The sequence below is a fragment of the Chlamydotis macqueenii genome, chromosome 1 (genome assembly GCF_036417535.1).
Source record: "Chlamydotis macqueenii isolate bChlMac1 chromosome 1, bChlMac1.mat, whole genome shotgun sequence".
Classification (NCBI taxonomy): domain Eukaryota; kingdom Metazoa; phylum Chordata; class Aves; order Otidiformes; family Otididae; genus Chlamydotis; species Chlamydotis macqueenii.
The window spans coordinates 137,727,385-137,745,894 of record NC_141556.1 but is presented as its reverse complement, the minus strand read 5'-3'; the positions used below and the strand labels follow the sequence as shown (position 1 = coordinate 137,745,894).

The following is an 18,510-nucleotide window of genomic DNA, read 5'->3' as shown; positions in this document are numbered from 1 at the left end:
AATAGGTGTACCGATGTGCACGACACAACTCCTACCTTTCTTTGCTTGGAGAGAACAGTTTCATTTGTACCAAGGTCGCCGGAGTGGTTGTATCCTGCAAAGCTCATGTCATGCATGAAAGTACATAAAGACCATCTGGGAACTATGAAAGTAGCCTGTCCTGACTAGATGATTTGTGTGGTGGCCAAGGACTGATATGCTCGCTCAGGAAATGGCAAAACAATGTCAAGCTTGTTGGGAAATAACCAGGCTCCGTTCCATTCTTGGGAATGACCTGGTATCTCATGGAACGAAATCCACAAGGAGGCTTTGGACCACACAGTTTCTGAATGCCCTGAAGGGAGTCTTTGTGAACTGGAGTGGTTCAGTGCAGGCAGTGGAAATGTTAAGAGTGTTCTTGATATTTTAAGATTTCACGTTTGGCATTTCGGAAACAGATTAAGAGTGATAGTAGAACTTAACTCACATTTAAAGATTTTTTTTTTAAAAAAAAAAACCTTTTAAACTTTTAAAAGTTGGGGGTTTTTTTTTAAGTCTTTAAATTAAGTTTTATCAAATTTATCATACAAGTTACTACATTCTGCCACATGCCAGTCAGCTTTATTCAGCCATCTTGCAGATAGTTTATGTTATGATTTCGTGTGAAGATGGTTTATAAAGCAAGACAGAAATTCTTTAATTGAACTACAGGAGTGCAGGACATACAACTTAAATCTAGGTAACCTTTTTTTTTTTTTTTTTAAAAAAAAAAAAGCCCAATCTAGAAAGAATGGTTGTAAACCAACAGAAATAGCCATAGACAGTGAAACTCAATTGCAGCTTTTCCATGCAGGAGAAAAAAAATAGAGATATTAATGACTGGTTTTCTGACAAGCATTTCTGTGTCACAGGTGACATACTAGCAGTTTTTTAGTACAGTTTTAATGAGGTATCATAACTGAATTACTTCTGTTGAAATCCTTAACCTGAGCACTGTAACCTCTGACAAGACTGTCTCCCAGTTTGTATTGTTAATGGAGATGCTAGATAAAGCTGTTGAGATTCTCCAAGCACGTCAGGCAGTCCAGGCACTATTTTAGATGCTGTCAGGAAGCCTAAGAGATGCTGTTAAGTGAATAGTTGTAAACCACCTCCCTGCTCTGATTTGTTTAACACTGAGCGTCTAATTATTGCAATACATCTGTGACTTCAAAACTGCCATTTTATATCGAAGAGAAAGTATTAGTGTGAAGGACCTGAATGCTATTCTGTTAAATAGTTTGTGAGTCCTCCAATGGCTTGCTCTGTCTCTTATTTGTATTATCTACCAGAACTGTGTTGTGTACAGGTAAGAAAGTCTGATGTGCCACATTAATCGAGTAAAAACTAACTACATCTGTGATATCTTTCACACTTATGGCCGAACTTGGGTTGAGATCGGAGGTTGAACAGGTCTACACCATCATGTCCTCAGTGCCTGCAGCAACAGATTTTGCCTGTAGACTGTTCCCTACCATTCCCACTTGAGTTGGTCAGCCAGTCAGCTTACCCCAGATTCAGCCAAAATTTAAGCTGGTGTATGGGAAACAGGAACAGCTGGGGAATGTAGACTTTTGAAGGAGTTTAATTTCTGAATTAACATAAGATTAGAGATAGACTTGCAGCTCTTTGTCTCCTGTGTGTTTTTTTATATTATATAAAGAGGAATGATACACTTTCAAATGTGGAAGAACTACTTAGGGGATATATACTTAGTACCTTGAGGAAATTTTTTCGTATTTTTCCAGAGGTGCAAGAGTATTCTGTGTGCAAGACTGTATTCTTTCTTCATGCAAGTAGTTCAATCTTGTATCAGAATGCAGAGATTAGTCATATTTCAGATCCTGCCTTGGTAACATTTACTTATAATATAGTTTTCCATTCTTCTGTGTGTTATCCCTTACTTCTGAAAGTGATGTGAGTGAGTGTCCTGCTTATTCCTAAAGAATATGGATGATTTCTTGAAATGATGCCAGTATCATCTTATGTTAGAGGAATAGTTGCAGGCAGTACGCTGTTAGTTTGAAACCCATTTGTTCCACTTACTGAATACAAGTTTTTTTTTTCATGTTTAATTTTGGAGGGAGGGGGAAATTAAGGTTTTTTTTCCCCTGTTTTCTGAGCACCATTGAGTGGTTTCAGTGGAGGAATGTGGTGTGGGTGTTTCAGGAGTTGTGAAATATTTGGAATACAGACTTGAGGCAGAAGCAGTTGTGCAACATTTCTGTTTTATAGCTTCACCTGTAATCAAAGTAAACGGTGTTTCCTAAATACCATTAGAAGGTGAAATTAAACAGCAGGAATTAAATAGGAAACCATTTCTTTGCTCTCGGAATGGAGCCTTACTTCAGCTGGGACTCTCGCCCATCACAGCTCTCACTAGGCTCCTTTCCACAACTTGTCAGCCTCCTCCTTCATCACTGTGCGTACGTCTCTGCTCTTTCATTGAAGCTTTTCTTCCACACCCCCAGATACACATATGTGGTCCTACCCGTCGGCTCTCTCACCATGCAATTTGCCACCAGTCCACTGAATTTAAGCCCTGCAGTTCAAACCTTGGTTCTAGTAACTTGGTTTTAAATGACTTTCTATGAGCACAGAATTTTAATAAAAGTAATCAAAAAGGATCCTTAGAAAAATTTGAATTGAAGTTTTGCATTTCACTGTAGATAAACCAGTTGCCCCGATTTTAAAATAAGTTGCTCCAACAGACTGTTTATTTAGAAAAGCGGTTATAAGAACCACAAGAATCACATACTTCATACCAATATGAAGGACAGCAGAGAGATTTCAAAATCAGTATTGCATTTTGGCTATAATTATTTTTCCTCTGAAATACTTGTGGAGAAGAAAGAGCATTCTCTCTACGTGGAGCGAGAGGAATTGCTTGCATAAGTAAAACCAAGTGAGTGGTCCATCAGCCTGCAGACACGATGCCCAGTCCCTGTCCCATCCCTCACTGTTTCTTCTGCCTCAGCATGCATCTGCTTTCCCTTGTGTAAAAAGACTGAGCTCCTGTCGCCTGAGTTATGAAGTAAACTTAAGGCAAGGAATGTTTTGATAGTTCAGTTTACAGGCCTCTAATAAACCTATGCAGAGCATATACAAACAGTATTTTCAGGAGGTTTTATTTTAGTCAAATTTGTGTGGATTTTCACTGTCATGGAAAAGGCACTTTGCCATGAGAGCAACCTCTCTGCCAAATGTCAAGTCCCCGCTCCGGAGCGTGGAAGCACTAGAGATTCTCATTGAAACAGCTGTATAAATATCAGCCAAACTGGGTTTTCCCCATCTTCATTCTAAAATGACTGAACTATTTTTGCTTATGCCTTCCAGAAAAAAAATTTGCCTGAGGCAAATACTCACCATAGAGCTTTACAGTCCAAATAGTTAAAATGGAGTCAAATTATACGTGATAATATAAGCTTATAATGTGTCATACTTAAATATAGGTGTTGATGTCTGCTCCTTGCATAATACTACAAAGACTCTTGAGTTTCTGTAGAAATAAAGAGACCAAAATTATCTTCTCGTAATAAGGAAATGTAAAACATATGTAAAAAATAGTGGTGAAGAGTGAAAAGATTAATGAAAGTTCATCTTTGAGTAAACAGTACACAAATGCTCATACTTACTGTGTGTATTTTTCATTGATGCTGAAAAAATTGAACCATATATGGTTAACGATTCAGCTGCAAGGTAGCTACAGTAAGCAAGGGATCATTAAGATGGGTCCCAGATCTCTCTCCCCCATCCTTCTGGCTCGTGAGTCTCGCATTCTTTGCTTCACAGAGTTTTCGTTTCATCAACCTGTAACCAGGTGTGAAGTGTGCTCTCCTGGGAGCTGGAAAAGCAAGTTTGAACCTACTAATTCTTAAGTGAATACTTTAATCTTCAGTCTCTTAAATCTCTTATACCACTTCCGCTGCCACCTTTCTCCTAATTTTTTTTTTTTTTCAAATAAAAATACTGAGTCGGTTCTCTAGAGCCAAAGATATAAATTGGAGCCTAGACTTCGAGGGGAAATTTGAAACAATGAATCCCAATCTCAGACAAGTGTCTAATCCACAGCTACAGGAAAACGCATAAATCTTTGAAATGGGCACATAACTTTCCCCATTCCTTGTAAAGGGAAATTCATAGCTAACTAGCCTTTGAGAATTATGTTCCAGGAGCTGGGTGACTGAAATACTTGCTTGGTTACAGTATCCTTAGAAGATCCAGTAGGCACGACAGTATGGAGTGTTACCCCACCTACCTTCCTGTATGTCTTTTCCAAATAAAAATTCTGTTTCCGAATAAAAGTAGTAAAGCAGACAATGAGACTATTCCAATTTGGAAAAAAAAAAAAAGACTTCCTTTCAATTAAGTCCAAAACTAATGTTCATTGTAAAGCTGTATGGAGGTTTTGCGTCTTTATGACAGTAGCATAATCTCTCTTTGTGTGAACTAAAAGAAACAAATAATCTAGGCTGTGTGAGTGTGAGCATAGCCAGTCAATTAAGGGAAGGGCTTGTCCCCCTCTGTGTGGCACTCCCCAGACCACATCTCGATACCGCATCCACTTTTGGGACCTGACACAGGAGAGACAAGGACAAACTGGAGGGAGCTTGGGGAGGATCCTAAAGGCGGTGGGGCTGGAGCACTTCCCCATGAAGACCATCTGGGCAAGCTGGGACAGCCTGGAGAAGAAGGAATGGCTTTAGGGCTGCTTGACAGCCCCCCAGCACCTACAAAGGATCATCGTGGAGCCAGAGCCAAGCTCCTCACAGCGGTGTAGGGCAGGAGAGTGAGAGACAAGAGGTACAAGTTGCAACAGGTTCAGGCTGTGGTAAGGAGAAACATTTTCCTATATGTTCCCATGGAGAGTGAGGCAGTGGAGCAGGTCTCCCCAAGAGGCTGTGGAGGGTTTGGAGGGTTTCAGGCCCCAACTGGTCCAAGCCCTGAGCAGCCTGGTCTGACTCCAGAGCTGACCCTCTTTCAGGCAGGGAGTTGGACTAGCAACTTCCCAAGGTCCCTTTCAGCCTCTGACCCTCAAGCCGTCAGGCACTCAAAATTCAATTCTCTGTATGTTGATTTTTTAAAGCAAGGTAGTGCTTCTTTATTTAATCTGTGCTAACTAATAACTGTGTCATAATATATTAAAATCCTTCCTGAGCAGTACTCAACTGAAAGTTTTTTATGAAAAATGCATTATGTCATGTCTGTCTCTGACTCCCCAAGGATTTTTGAGTTCATCAATTTCTAGGCTGTTTAGCTTTTAAAAAAACTAGGTTAAAAAGTGTTGCCTTTTACTCTATAGACTTGCTATTTATACTGGAGCTCTGTAGAACTTCATGTTGCTGTCACCAGAAATGTGGTGCTTTATCTGTCTGTGTTGTACATTCTTTACCCATCTACAAATGGAAAAATAAATACCTAGTGAGGACTGGCAAGTCACTCTTAAAATACTGTCTGAATACAGAAACCTTACAAAGTACTGCTGCTTAAGTCTTCTGATATCCCTAGACTGGAGGAAACAGCAAAATACCATCTTGAAACGTACAAAAAATTAATAGAAGATTGTGAGGGGAGAAAACCTTTGTGCATTTGGTACCTCCATACGTGGCTGGTGATGTGTTGGTAAAAATGGGCACATGCCCTCCAGCTGAAGAGAAGAAGCACAAAGTATTGCGCTGGTCTTACCAGTAAGACAGTATGTTGGGAAAACCTAAAATGACAGAGAGCCTGCCTCACCCCTGAAGGCCAATTATGGCATGCAAAGGAAGGAGGGTGGACGAAAAGGCAGATAGTACATGTGATAGTGTTGTACAACTGGGATTATACTACTGGATATGCTGTGCGTGAATTTTTCTTTGCTATGTGCAGTCTGGATATAGAGCGAACAGAGGAAAAAAGTAAAAAGAAATAAAGAAAAAACAATATGTGAAGTTGGCGCTTGAGGTGGTTTTCCTAAGACGAAGACTTCTCAGTCTTAATTCTTTGTATTGATTTTTATGGGAAGTTTCTTTATGAAATGTTTAGCAATATGAGTGCAGAAAAGTAACTTAGAAACAAGCTTTTATTTCAGTGGTTGCTTAGAAGTTTCTGCAGCCATCCTTTGGAGGCAAATTATGTCTCTCCATCCTTCTTCCTTCCCCTTCTACCTTCCAACAAGGAAAGTAGTATTATGCCTTCCATAAAAATGGAGACATTTAGTGACCCTTCTTCAGAGCTCAAACTGGTATAAGCCAGGAGTAAACCTAATGACGTTTGTGTATTAAAATAAAAAAAAAAGAGGTCAAAAGATTTCCAGTAAGAGCTAAATGTTGGCGGTAGGAATATACAGCCATGAAATATCCTGAATTTGTGTATTTATTTTTCTGTTGTTCTTTTGCGCTCTCCTATATGATCTTTGTCCTTACAGCATTTAACATTGACGTTCTCTTATGATTATTCAAGAGAAAACATTAAGTATTTATAGCTGTAGTTAATATCTTTATAAATAGTTTATAATAGGATCTGCCATAATAAAAGTTTGAAATAGTTTCCATTATAGTTCTTTCTTTTCATATATTCTAAAATTTACAAAATACTTGTTTTGAAGGGTGAAATTTTCCATGTTGTGAGTCTGAGAAGTATTTTTTCTTCTTTAACTCAGAGTATAATCCTGTCAGCTATTTTGGAATTATAGGCAAATGGGAAAAATACTTTTTCCCTTTGTACAATACTAATAATAATAATAAAAATAAAGAAAATCCTCAGATCCACTTTTAACAATACTACAGGGAAAACAAGTTAAGGTTGAAATATGTGGTAGATCTACTGCCTTTTCTTGGTCTGAGGAAAAAATTAAAAATAAAGTTATAAATGACGGAAAAAGTAACATCAAATTGTTCCCAGTAACATCTGCTCAGCTTATTAGCAGAAACTAATAAAAACTCACCCCCTTAATGACGTCATTGCACATTGCTTTTGCTGCACATTCCCTTTGCCTGAGGCCATCCAGACGTGAAATAGCCGGGCTGCTGCGGCTCCCAACTGGTCTCTAGACCTTTGCAGATCCTCAGCGTGGCTCTCGCTCACTGAGCAGCCACATGGCCTCAACTTGTGAGGGGTCAGGGATGTGCTTGGCCTCTTCCCACATGTGATGAGCAATGCTGGTGCTTCTCCTGTCCAGCTTCTAGGGCCCTGCAGCCACATGGGGCAAGCCTGCATGGCTTAAAAAAAATGTAGGTTTTTTTTTAGCCCAGCGCAGACTGCTCCTGTTTTATGTCATCTTATATGTAGAGCTTTGCTACATCCAAGGGTTGGTTTTGTCACACAAGTTGTAGGTGTTGCCATGAGACAGAACCAGAATGGCTTTCACATTTAGTCTTTCTCTAACTGCACCTGTGTCAAGCTGGCCTAAAAGATACTAAAATAGCATGAAATTCAAACATACATGGAATTGAAACACAAATTTTACTGAATATCTGAGCCTTGTTGGAGAAAAGGATTAACACACAAACCTGCAGGTATGTGGACAAGCAGGCCCTTCTGCACAGCGTCCCTGCTGTGTTTGTGTTGCTGCCCTTTGCCTGGAGAGCATTTCCTGCACTCCACGCCTCTTGGACAAAGGAACAAAATAGAAGATTATGGGTGTAAAAAGATCTCAAACCGCTTTATGCTTACTGCACGTCACATCTTTGGTCTTGCAGTGTTTACGCAACATGCTGGACCGTAGCGTATTGGGTAGTCGAGATACTTCCCAGTGTGGCTGGCACTAATAGCATTACAACCAGTAAGGTGACAGTGGTGTGTTTTTTAAAATTAGGGTTCATCCTCAGGGTGGTATAGGAAGTAGTTTATGTAAGGAACGTGGTAGAAGCCACATATGGATGTTTTATCCTCATCTCGGTCTTCAAAAATAAGGTGCGCAGGCAAGACACAACCCAGTTCCGCAGCCTAGTTAAAGCACTAATATGTGTTGGGAAAAATCAGGATTTCGGCCCCTGCTACCAGAGTTGGCACCTTTTTAAACAGCAAAGTTGCAGGATAAAAATCAGAAATAATCGAAGAAGCCGTATTCAGATCTTCTGTCTTTCGGGCAAGGCCTTCAGACTGTCTCTCACTTGTCCTTGTGTTCCTCGCTGTGGCATTGCCTCATTTGAAATGGGCATCATGCCCGCTAACCCCTGCTGCCCATGCAGTGGGTGGCTTGGGGCCTTCTTGGAGGTTTCTGAAAGCCATGGTGTCACCACAAATGCAAATGTTTTATGTACTGGACCTTGGCCTGTTTCATTACAGTTGGGTGTCTGTCTACGTCTGTTCTGAAGGCCAGCTTGGGACTCAGACAGTTGATGTTGACATTTTAGTGGATCTTTATTGTCAGGTGTCAGAGAAATTGTCAACAGCTGAAAAAGAAACTGTGCTTTATTCTAAATATTTGGGGAGATGTTCATTCTAAACATTCAGCTGTGTTGTTTTACTCATGTCTCCGGTCACAGAAAGAAAATTAAACAAGTACAACCAGTTCTGGTAGGAACTCACCCCATCATATTCCTTTCACCTCAGTACTCCGTGAATGTGAAGCATGGGTGAAAAATGTAAATGTTAATGCTTGCTCCTTTTGGTTTCCTTAAAGTTTTAGTAAAAATGCAGGTAAATTAAGTGAAAAGTTAAATTTGAAGTAGTGTTAATACACTGTTCCTCTTGCCAAAATTCAAGAAAAGCAAATTGTCTTGTTTTAGCCCCAGTCACCACACAGTTTCTTGCTCACCATCCCCTTCCCCTGTGGGATGGGGGAGAGAATTGGGAAGAAAGGAAAACTCATGGGTTGAGAACAGCAAAGGAAAATTACAATAATAACAAAATAAAGGGATACCAAAATACACAAAGTGAACAATGCACGATTTCTCACCACCCGATGTGCCAATGACTGATACAGCCCATCCCAAGCAACGATCCTGGAAACGAAACCAAGCAGCAAGCAAATGAGTGAGAGGGAGCCAGCAAGGTAGAGAGAGTGATGCCTCCCTCCTCGGGCAACCCCCACTGATATACTGAGCATGATGTTTATGGCAGGGAATACTCTTTGGCCAGTTTGGGTCAAGTATTCTGGCTGTATCACTTCCAGCTTCCTGCACCTGCACTAGCAAGACCTGGAAAGCCGGACAGTGTCTTTGGTCTCATGAGCATCATAACATCAGGGTGTTTATCAACATTCTTCACATATGAAATCCAAAACACACCAGCTACTGAGAGGAAAATAACTCCACCCCTCCGAAACCAGGACACAAATGTTGATAGAGCAATTGTACCATCTTTTTAAAGTTGCAATCTTCCTTAAGTTTTTGAGCATGTAGCACTACTTGTAAGACTTAAAACACATTTCTTCTTGGATTATGTGCATGGAAATGCACGCACGCGCAGACAAGTAACTGCACAATCAGATGATCCGGTTTTGGCCTAATTGGTTTGAAATGGGTGGGCACATGCTATTGTCCCTCAGTTTGTCCTAATTGCCATTTTGTGCTCATGTAAGGAAGAAAATGCTGATTATGTTTAGTGGCAGCATTCCCAATTGACTTCAGTTGTTCCAAGTGATCAGATATCTTGATTCTCAGACTAAATCCAATCATGTGTTTTGATTTCTCAAGCCTCTGTAATTCCTTCCTTTTTTTTTATTTTAAAACAGTTCATTTCATTTCATTTGCAAGCTCTAGAACTACCATCAACCTTTACTCTCCCATCAGTCTTATTTTTGACTTCCCAGAGCTTTCTATACAATGAACTAGTGTAAACATTATTTTTGTTTATTAAATTTAAAAAAAAAGAAAAATTAATAGAAGATACCTCTTCTTAGAACTAAGCTATAAAAGAGGAATAACACAATTGCGCTAATTAAGAGCGATTGGGTTTGTTTGCTTTTTTTCCCTTAGCAAAGTGCCAAAAAGTAAAGATCAATCCAGGAAAACCCATTTCACTCTGCAGCAAAGGGAGCTGGAAAAGATCCACTTGAACTCTTAGAACTGAAATGCTGGAGGCTGATGTAATTAAGTAAACGAGCTGAAAACTGGCAAATAACCTGATCAGACTGAGAGGTTATAAGTATGAAAGAGCTGATGCACAGTTCTGCTTGTTTTGATAGAGGAAGTAGAGTTTGCTGGGAATTTGATGATGAAAGGTGTTCTTTTGTTGACAATTAGTTATTCTATGTTGGAAGTTGTTGACTAATTGAAAAATGTTTGAATAGCATTTAGAAATTGCTGGAATATCTCTTGTTGCCTTTTTTTTTAATGAATAAATGTGAATTTGGTTCCAAATGGCTTTTCAGTTTGAAACATAATTTATAATTTAAAGAAAAGTAATATTCATGCTGAAATAAAAGTTTCAGCAATTATGTCCACCAAACTGTTTAATTGGCCAAGCTATTTTTATTAATATTTTTGTATTAGGGCTCATGGTGGTTTTTAAAAAAGTTTTGATATTTTACTGGATGATGTATTATTTTGATAACATCTTTTCCAGGATAGGACAATCATTTTAATAATTTATTGCAGATTTTTAAAAAGAAATACAGTAGGTACAGTTGTGCTTTTAAAAAAGAGGAATTCATCTGTTCAAAAACACATCTTTATAGATGTTGCATAGTAAACTGACCTTCTTCTTGAACGAAGTTTTTATTTTATTTAAATGAAAACCCCGGTTTTGTCAAATTTGCCCACACAGCATTTGATTCTTCAAGACAGAATTGCAAGTTCATTGATCACTGCCACATGTCTGTAGTTGTCATTACTTGTACCTTCTCTTTCTTCAATTGGCACAGATTTTGATTGCAGACACGGTTGAATTCAGTAATTAATTATATGAGATGCTCTAACGTGTCAGGATCCAAACTAGACCTTTTTTATATCCATGCCATTTTTCCTGAAGCTCTCAGATACAGATGCCGTTGTTACTTTTTGTCAGGGTGTGGTCTTGCAGGCCCTGCACTGAGAATGAGGATGAGCTGGGGCTCCCTGGCTTTGTTTTGTTTTAGTGTGGCCCTTTTAAAATCAGCAGAAGGTCAGTGTAAATAAATAGACTTAAAAACAAAAACAAGACCAAAAGAAGTAATACAGGTTTTTTTTGACAAGCCTATTGCCTTTTCTCTTTGAGGTTCCTGTCCTTATTAAGCTGCTATAAATATCGGTGACAGAGCTCTAAGTGAGACAGTGCATACTTACCGCGCAATTCTCAAAGGAGATTACCCTGTTCTGCAGAATCTCAGCTTCCGTTTCCCCAAAACAACATGTTTGTTACTGAGTTTGTGAACAAAGCCTCAAATATTAATAGTATTAAGTGATCCAAAGACAACTGTGAGCATCTGTAGAGAGCCTAGGACAGTAGCTCTGAGAGAGGTTTCAGTTGCCTCATTTTTGTCATTGAATAGTTCAAATGGACTATGGTGATCATTTAGAGAATGAGGAGAGTTAAGTATTAAGTATCCTTAAGAAAGGCCTGGGAGACCTTATAGCAGTCTTCCAGTACCTAATGGGGGCCTACAGGAAAGATGAGGAGAGACTCTTCAGCAAGACCTGTTGTGAAAGGATGAGGGGTAATGGTTTTAAAATGGAAGAAGGTAGATTCAGACTAGACATCAGGAAGGTTTTTTTTACACTGGGGGTGGTGAAACACTGGAACAAGTTGCCCAGAGAGATGGTGGATGCCGCATCCCTGGAAACATTCAAGGCTAGGTTGGACGGGGCTCTAAGCAACCTGATCTAGTCAAAGATGTCCCTACTCCTTGCAGAGGGGTTGGACTAGATGACCTTTAAAGGTCCCTTCTAACCCAAACTGTTCTATGATTCTGTGATTCTATGAGATATGGTGCAGGTCTTACTGTGAGCACATCTTTTTCTGCTTTCTTAAGTGCATGATCTCTAGACCAGGCAATTGTTTGTATTTTAGATTTAGTTTTTTAAAAGCAAGATGTTAAGTTCAAGCCTTACGAGGAGAAGTCTGGAAGTTGTGCATGCCAAAGCTGCCTTTTGAACGAGTCTAACTGTTATTTTGGTGACTGGCATAGGTGGAGTTTGGAAAGAATCATCCTGCACACTCTGTAGTTTGTAATCAGCAGGAATGCAATGGTCTTATTCCCTTGTCAGGATGCTTGTAAAAAAGAGATCTTTTGCTCTATAGCTTCATGAAATGGGAGGAGAGACTGGAAGGGGAGACGGGGCCAAGTGTGCTCTTTTCCTCCCCAGAAGTTCAGTTCTGACATTTTGGGAAAGAAGCGTACTGGAGTTCCTCCTCAAGAAGAGACAACTGCGATAGAAGCCAATACTGAAGAATGTGATGGTGTGGGCCAAGCATAGCTCGTTAGCCTTTGGGGAAGAGCCATGGGCTGCTGACTCTGTTCTGGCACTGTGGTAAGACATAGCCTACAAATACAGAAATGTAGGGTTCATTGAAAGTTTCTAATGAAAAGAGTTTTTCAACAGAAAATAACTGAGATGGACTGAAGTGACTCGTTCTGTGAGAAGTGCCTTCTGGCTTTGGGAAACGTTGTTTTTCGTTCAACTACAGAGAATATGCAAAACAGTAACACATTGATTTGGCTATGCTGTCACAGTGCCTTCCTAGAGACTATTTTAGTGCTTGTGTTCACATACCCTTCTCTGAGCTGGGGAGACTGTTGTGGGTCCTGAGAGATTGAGCTTGATGCATGGAGCCATCTTGGATGAGAAAATAGGATTGCAAGTACATAAACTCTGTTTCCATGTGGCAGGGCATCAGTGTGATAACACTAAATATTTGAACTTTCTGGAATGTTTTCATTTTTTGTCTTTTTTTCCCCCCAAAACAAATATACAATTTCTCTTTGCCCCCTATCATTTTAATGACAATCTTGTCATTAAAACTTTGGATGGGAAAAGACTTTTTGGCCTAGTCTCGTCAAATAAGTAGGTGAATAGTGCAACCTCTCCAGGAGATAAATTAAAAGTTGTGGGTTTGGCAAGGGGGGCAGATGTTGAGGGGAGAGTGCTTGTTTAGCAATAATGATCCCAAAAAAATCCTCCCAAGAAGCAGACGACTGCTCAGCACTCAGTTAAAGCAGACTGGAGCTTGCAGATTCCTTCAGGGGGTAAGAGAAGGAGGGCCAGACTGGCCGTCTGATGAATTTCTGTCAGCAGAGCTGGATGCAGAAATGGGAAGTGCCTGGCTTTCTATTTAGGTTTCAGGTTTAGGTTTTTGTTTAGGTGTTTTCCCTAAACGTCTGGCCTGTTTCCGCCTTTCTGAGGGAAGATTGGACTGGTAGCTCTCAGACCCATTTGCTACTTCAAGTACCAAATGTCAAGTCCTTTCCTGAAATAGCCTCAGCCGTCCCCTGCCTGGGGTTAGCCCGGAGGGCAGGACATGGCCCTGGAGGACCCTGTGAGCATGGTTTAGAAGAGAGGCAGAGGAGTTGTGTCTTTAGATGCTATTTCAAAGTTGAAAAAGTTATTTTCTCTTGATTCTTCAGCCAGATCTCCCTTATTTATGGCAACAGTACTAAAATATGCTGGAATAAGGAAGAGCAGTCCTTGAGTAAGGGGATGGAATGTAACTAAACTATTCTTGGTTGACCTGACTAATGCTGTGCTGAACCATAACTATATGCGAGGCTGCCTTCTCCAGAGCTACTCGCGTGGCCCCTCAGCAAGATTCCCAGTGCTTCAGGAAGGTTTAATTTGAGAACAGTGGTATGTCGGTGCACAGAGCCAAATCGGGTCCGGTGATGTACTCCAGGAAATAAGCTGCCCTGGTTGCCCGGAGTGCCAGCTCAACTCCAGCTGAACGACTTAGTTCAGCAAAAGCCAAGCAGCCCTAGAAACACAGCGGTAGTGTATCTGAGCTAATAACCCGGCTTTTTACCTCTGTATGGGAAGCATTTCTGCAAACCTGTCTCTCAGCAGAAATGAGAGTTGAGTGTTTATTTAAAATAAGTGTTAAATTTAATTTTGCATGATCTTTGACAACCCATCCACCAGGAGAGAGTTGAATGTTTAGGATCCATTATACTCTGGGAAGTCTTAGGGGGCTCAGCTCACATGTTTGGACATTCTCAAATATCTGCAGGATCACAGCCCAAATTCTTAAGGCGAGGTTGAAGTAAATAGAGCTTTCTGTTAGATGTAACTGGGTACAGGAAAAAGTGCTGCAAGTAAAGAAAGCTCAAACACAGGTTTGAATGCTTTTGGTAAATCCTCTTGACATTGTGAAGAATTAAGATGTTATTGCTGGTTTAAATGTTAAATGTCTCCAAAGGCACGACAGTATTGCTTATAAGCTGTACTTTTTTTTTTTTTGTAAAAAACTATTAATGTAGGTAATACTGATCTCCAGTATCAAAAGGAGACCATCAATTATCAGAAATAAATCTATCATAATGATAACTAAAGGTTTCTGTAATTTTCTACAGAAGTTCACATTTCTACATTTAAAAAAAATGAATTGAGGGGCAGGCTAGTTGTTTGTTCCTTATGAATCAGACTTGGAGATACACAAAAGATAAGTACGTTCCTCTCCTCCCCACAATGTCTTCTGTAGCCTCTTTTATTTGGGTTGTTTATCTGCAGAGAAGGAAAAAAATCAAAAAGAGCATTAATGAAATCGAGTATGGTCTTTTCATAGCTCAGCCAAATTTCTAATGAATAGATTTCTCTGGATCAAAGCCAAGATCTGTGTATCGTTTTGGAAGGGTAAAAGCTTTACAGTTGTGTATCTGATTGCTGCACAGGCGTCTGTGGGAGGGAAGAAACCTTAAATGTATGACTGGGGATCATCTGGTTATTTATGGCACGATAACAATGTGTATATAGATATGATCCGACACATATGTCAAAGTAATTCCTGTTGACTGACTTCAGGGAAAATGCATTGTAAATCCAGCCACTCGATGTGCTTGATACAAAGGTAGCTGCTGTGAAGGTTTTTCTGGGGCTGTCAGACTATTTATTTTGCAGTCAGGCTGATTTTCTCTGGTTTTAATTCATTTAAGAAAAGTCTTCTTTAGAAAAACAAATGAAAACTGACACTCCTCCTTTCTCTTCCCTTTCCCAAAGCAACCCTCTGTGAGAAATAAATGTTATTGTCTTAAATTAGCAGGATGCATCCAGAAATGACATTTGTAGTTTCTTGATTTTTTTTTTTAATAAAGTTCATTTTACCACAAAGTACGTCATTGCTGAAACTGAATTTTTGTAAGAGGTTTCATCTTTACCAACTTTCCTACCACTAAATACTGAAACTGCTATTTTTAAAATGCTTTTTGAAGTGTTATGTTGGGCGTTTTTTTTAAAACGCACAGCTATCAAAGTTTCTTGATTTATTGTTATCATGGCCATAGCAGCGATATGGACGTATTTTAAGTACTCAGACAGGGATGAAAATGGCCTTAACTGTTGCCATGAAAGTCTGTCTTGTTCTTCATTGTATGGTGATAATTATGCAAAAAGGGGCACGGGGATTTATTAATTATTCAGAACCAAGTCTGTTTATCTGGAAGAAGCATGTATAAAGCTACACTGAAAGTGATGCTTTCACTGCCTGCAGTTGTCAACCTTGGTAACTAAAGCCCTTACAGCTACCAGTGATTCCAGTCTCCTGATCCCGTGGCTAAGAAATTTGAGCCCATTTTACAGACGAGGGATTGAGGAGAAAAGAAACCAAATGACTTCCCAGGGCAATACGTGACATGTGTGACACGACTGGATGTTGGATACAGCTGATGTCCTCATCCAGAATGTTAGCAGAAAGTGATCATCCTTTCCAAAGTGGATGAAATTTTCTCCACCAAGGCTGCATGATTTTCAGTATTTTGTTTCTTCTTCTTCTCCGTGAAGTGCAAACTGTAATAATAAAGACTGGAAGACTTGAGGAACATGCCTCCCAAATTAGCAAGCTATGGTTTCTTGTGGGAAACCAGCATCCAAGCCATTGACGAAATATAGCAGCCCAGGAGAATAAAAGGCTTACCAGGATTCGAAAAACCTCCATTTACATAAATATGCAGAGACATCTGTTACAGTCATGAGTGACCTGCTGGTTTAAATCATCAGCAGGGGAAACTTGTAGTCGATCAGCTTTGCCTGCAGTAGCAGGTGCTACTTTAGGCAACAGGAATTACTGAAGAGGTTTTCGATGAACAAAGACCTTTCTGCTTGCCAAGAAGAGACATACGGGAAATTGAAACAAACGGCACACGCCTACGGTCTTTCATTTGTAATACGCCACAAAAGCGTAGCGTGTGCTTCAGTGTCCAAATCTTGACATGATTAGTTATAGGTATGGTGCGACTGACAAAGCTGCAAAGTTTTTGTCTGAAAAGTACTTAGGGCTTTTCAAACCAAATTACTTAAGTCAGATTCCCAAACAGAAATGAATCATCAAGAGTTAATGGAAAATGTTCAAAACAAATTTATCACCTAAAACTCAGTGTTTTTATTATCAGAGTATATGCCCAAAATAGTAATGTAAAACTGTCATCCTGAAGGTTATGATTACTTAAGTGAATAGTTGAAGTTTAATTCTTGTTCACCATTAATCAGCAGAGACATTACAACGTTATAACTTTCTATAATGCCAGCATATTTGTATTATTTGTTGGCACAAGATATGTGATGTTCTCTCTCTTTTTTCTCTTTCTCTCTCCCCCTCGTACCCAATAAAATTTGAAATCTCATCTTAAATCTAGATTTGTTCTATTTTATGGGAACTTTAAGTTCTCTGCATCACAGGGGTTTGTAAGGAAAGACTCTGTCTTTTCAGTGGATGAGCTACTGGACAGAAAACTAGATTACAAATTTGAGGCCGCAAAAAGGTTACAATTTGATGTGTTATACGTGAATATAATTGGCAGCAGTTCTGAAAACAAAATGCTCACAAAGTAAAAAGGAGTGTCCGAAGAACCTGAGTAAAGCCACAGAAGTAAAAGAGTTGACATTTGCAAAGGCTTCCAGTATTTATATACTCCTTCTGACTCTCTCATACATGTTAAATACTGTTCTTTAATTATAATAAAAGGTACAGTACAGCTTGAGTACTTGATTCACAATATATAATGGGTGCCTCACATTGGGATCTAACAGCTCTAATAACTGTATGAGATCTTTAAATACCTCAACAATACCTCAACAATACCTCAACCTTCCTACCTCTATTTTGAGAACTAATTCCATAATAAATCAAGATAAAACAAAACCTGTTCTTTTCTTTCCTTTTGAACAGAGCGTGGATCACACTTCTCGTAAACCTCATCATATTGAGGTTGGGCTAAGATGAGCATAACCAGTGACGAAGTGAATTTCTTGGTGTATCGCTATCTCCAGGAATCAGGTAAATTTCCTGTTTTCCTCACAACTTCAGATCATAGATGAAATGGGAAAAATGGCTTTTTGGATGGTGCGGCTTTCGGATTGTTGCATTGCATCAGTGTTTTAGACTGATAAACTCAGATTAAGTATTTCTTGCACAAACCCACGTTTCTTTGAGTCACTGTCTTGAACATAATAAAAGTGCAAACATACGCAGGTACAAAGTAAACATTACAGTTAGGCAAAACAAGGAAATAAATAACATGATGTTAACAAATGTTTCTGTAGAGTTATCTCAGCCAAAGTCATTTTTGGCAGCATAGGCACAAAGCACATGGATTTTGTAACTTTTTTCTTTGCTTCTTGAAATAGTTCTGTCAGATACTTATTAAATAAAGAGGGATTGTCTAAATTGGTTTTATAGTGGCTGTAAATGGAAATTTGAGTGTGTGAGTCTGATGTTTTAGAATTTTATTAGAGTAATTACGTATGTAAACTGAGCTGCGCAAGTTTCAGTGTGACTCTCTCTTAGTATCATTTCCACCTCTGTCTGTTTTCATATTAGAAAATAATGTCTTTACAGGGCTTCTCCTTTCAGAAGGAAAGCTTCACCTTTCCTTAAAAAAACCTCCTTGAAATGGAAACTTAAATTTAGGGTCTTTTTTGTTTTCGTAGTCTTAATTCCACTCTGCAAGAAGTAGAAGTTCTGTTCACTAGTGGAAAATGTTCTGTTAGTGCAGAGATGATAGAGGAGGTGAGAAACATTGATAAAGGATTTACAGCCAGGATCCCAGTTTACTTGGTACTGGCCCTGTGTTTTGGGTTGGTCAAAGTAGAATTGACAAACTATTTGATGTTTCATATGCTGAAACAAAATAAAACAAAACAAAATCTGTGAAAAATATATGTCTTCCTATAAGAAGACTTGAAGCCAGTTTTAGAATAAGCCCTCCAGACTTCAGACATGTCTTGGACAAAGGACCACAATCTCAGCAAGTAGAAGATACTGGATTAGCCTGCTTCTGTTGGTCTTTATAACTAGCATTCATTATCTGCGTTATTTTGATTTGTTTCTTGTACTTCCAAGACTATTTCAATCCCAGGAAACCAAATGCCTAGGCAAGGAATCTTCACTGAAATTGAGACGAAGATTTATAATACTTTTTCAGGATTTGGTCTTTTAAAACAGTTC

The 18,510-nt window shown here is 39.3% G+C and overlaps 1 protein-coding gene across 6 annotated transcripts in view; it reads left to right on the top strand.

Moving 5' to 3' along the window:
* Positions 1-18,510, top strand: part of TBL1X (transducin beta like 1 X-linked) — a 195,104-nt gene that overhangs the window by 121,544 nt on the left and 55,050 nt on the right. For all 6 annotated transcript variants that reach the window (XM_086768224.1, XM_086768182.1, XM_086768189.1 and 3 more), the window contains one exon: positions 17,233-17,340. In XM_086768224.1, the coding sequence (XP_086624350.1) occupies positions 17,283-17,340 (58 nt within the window). In that variant the 5' untranslated portion in view covers positions 17,233-17,282. The remainder of the gene's footprint in view (positions 1-17,232; positions 17,341-18,510) is intronic.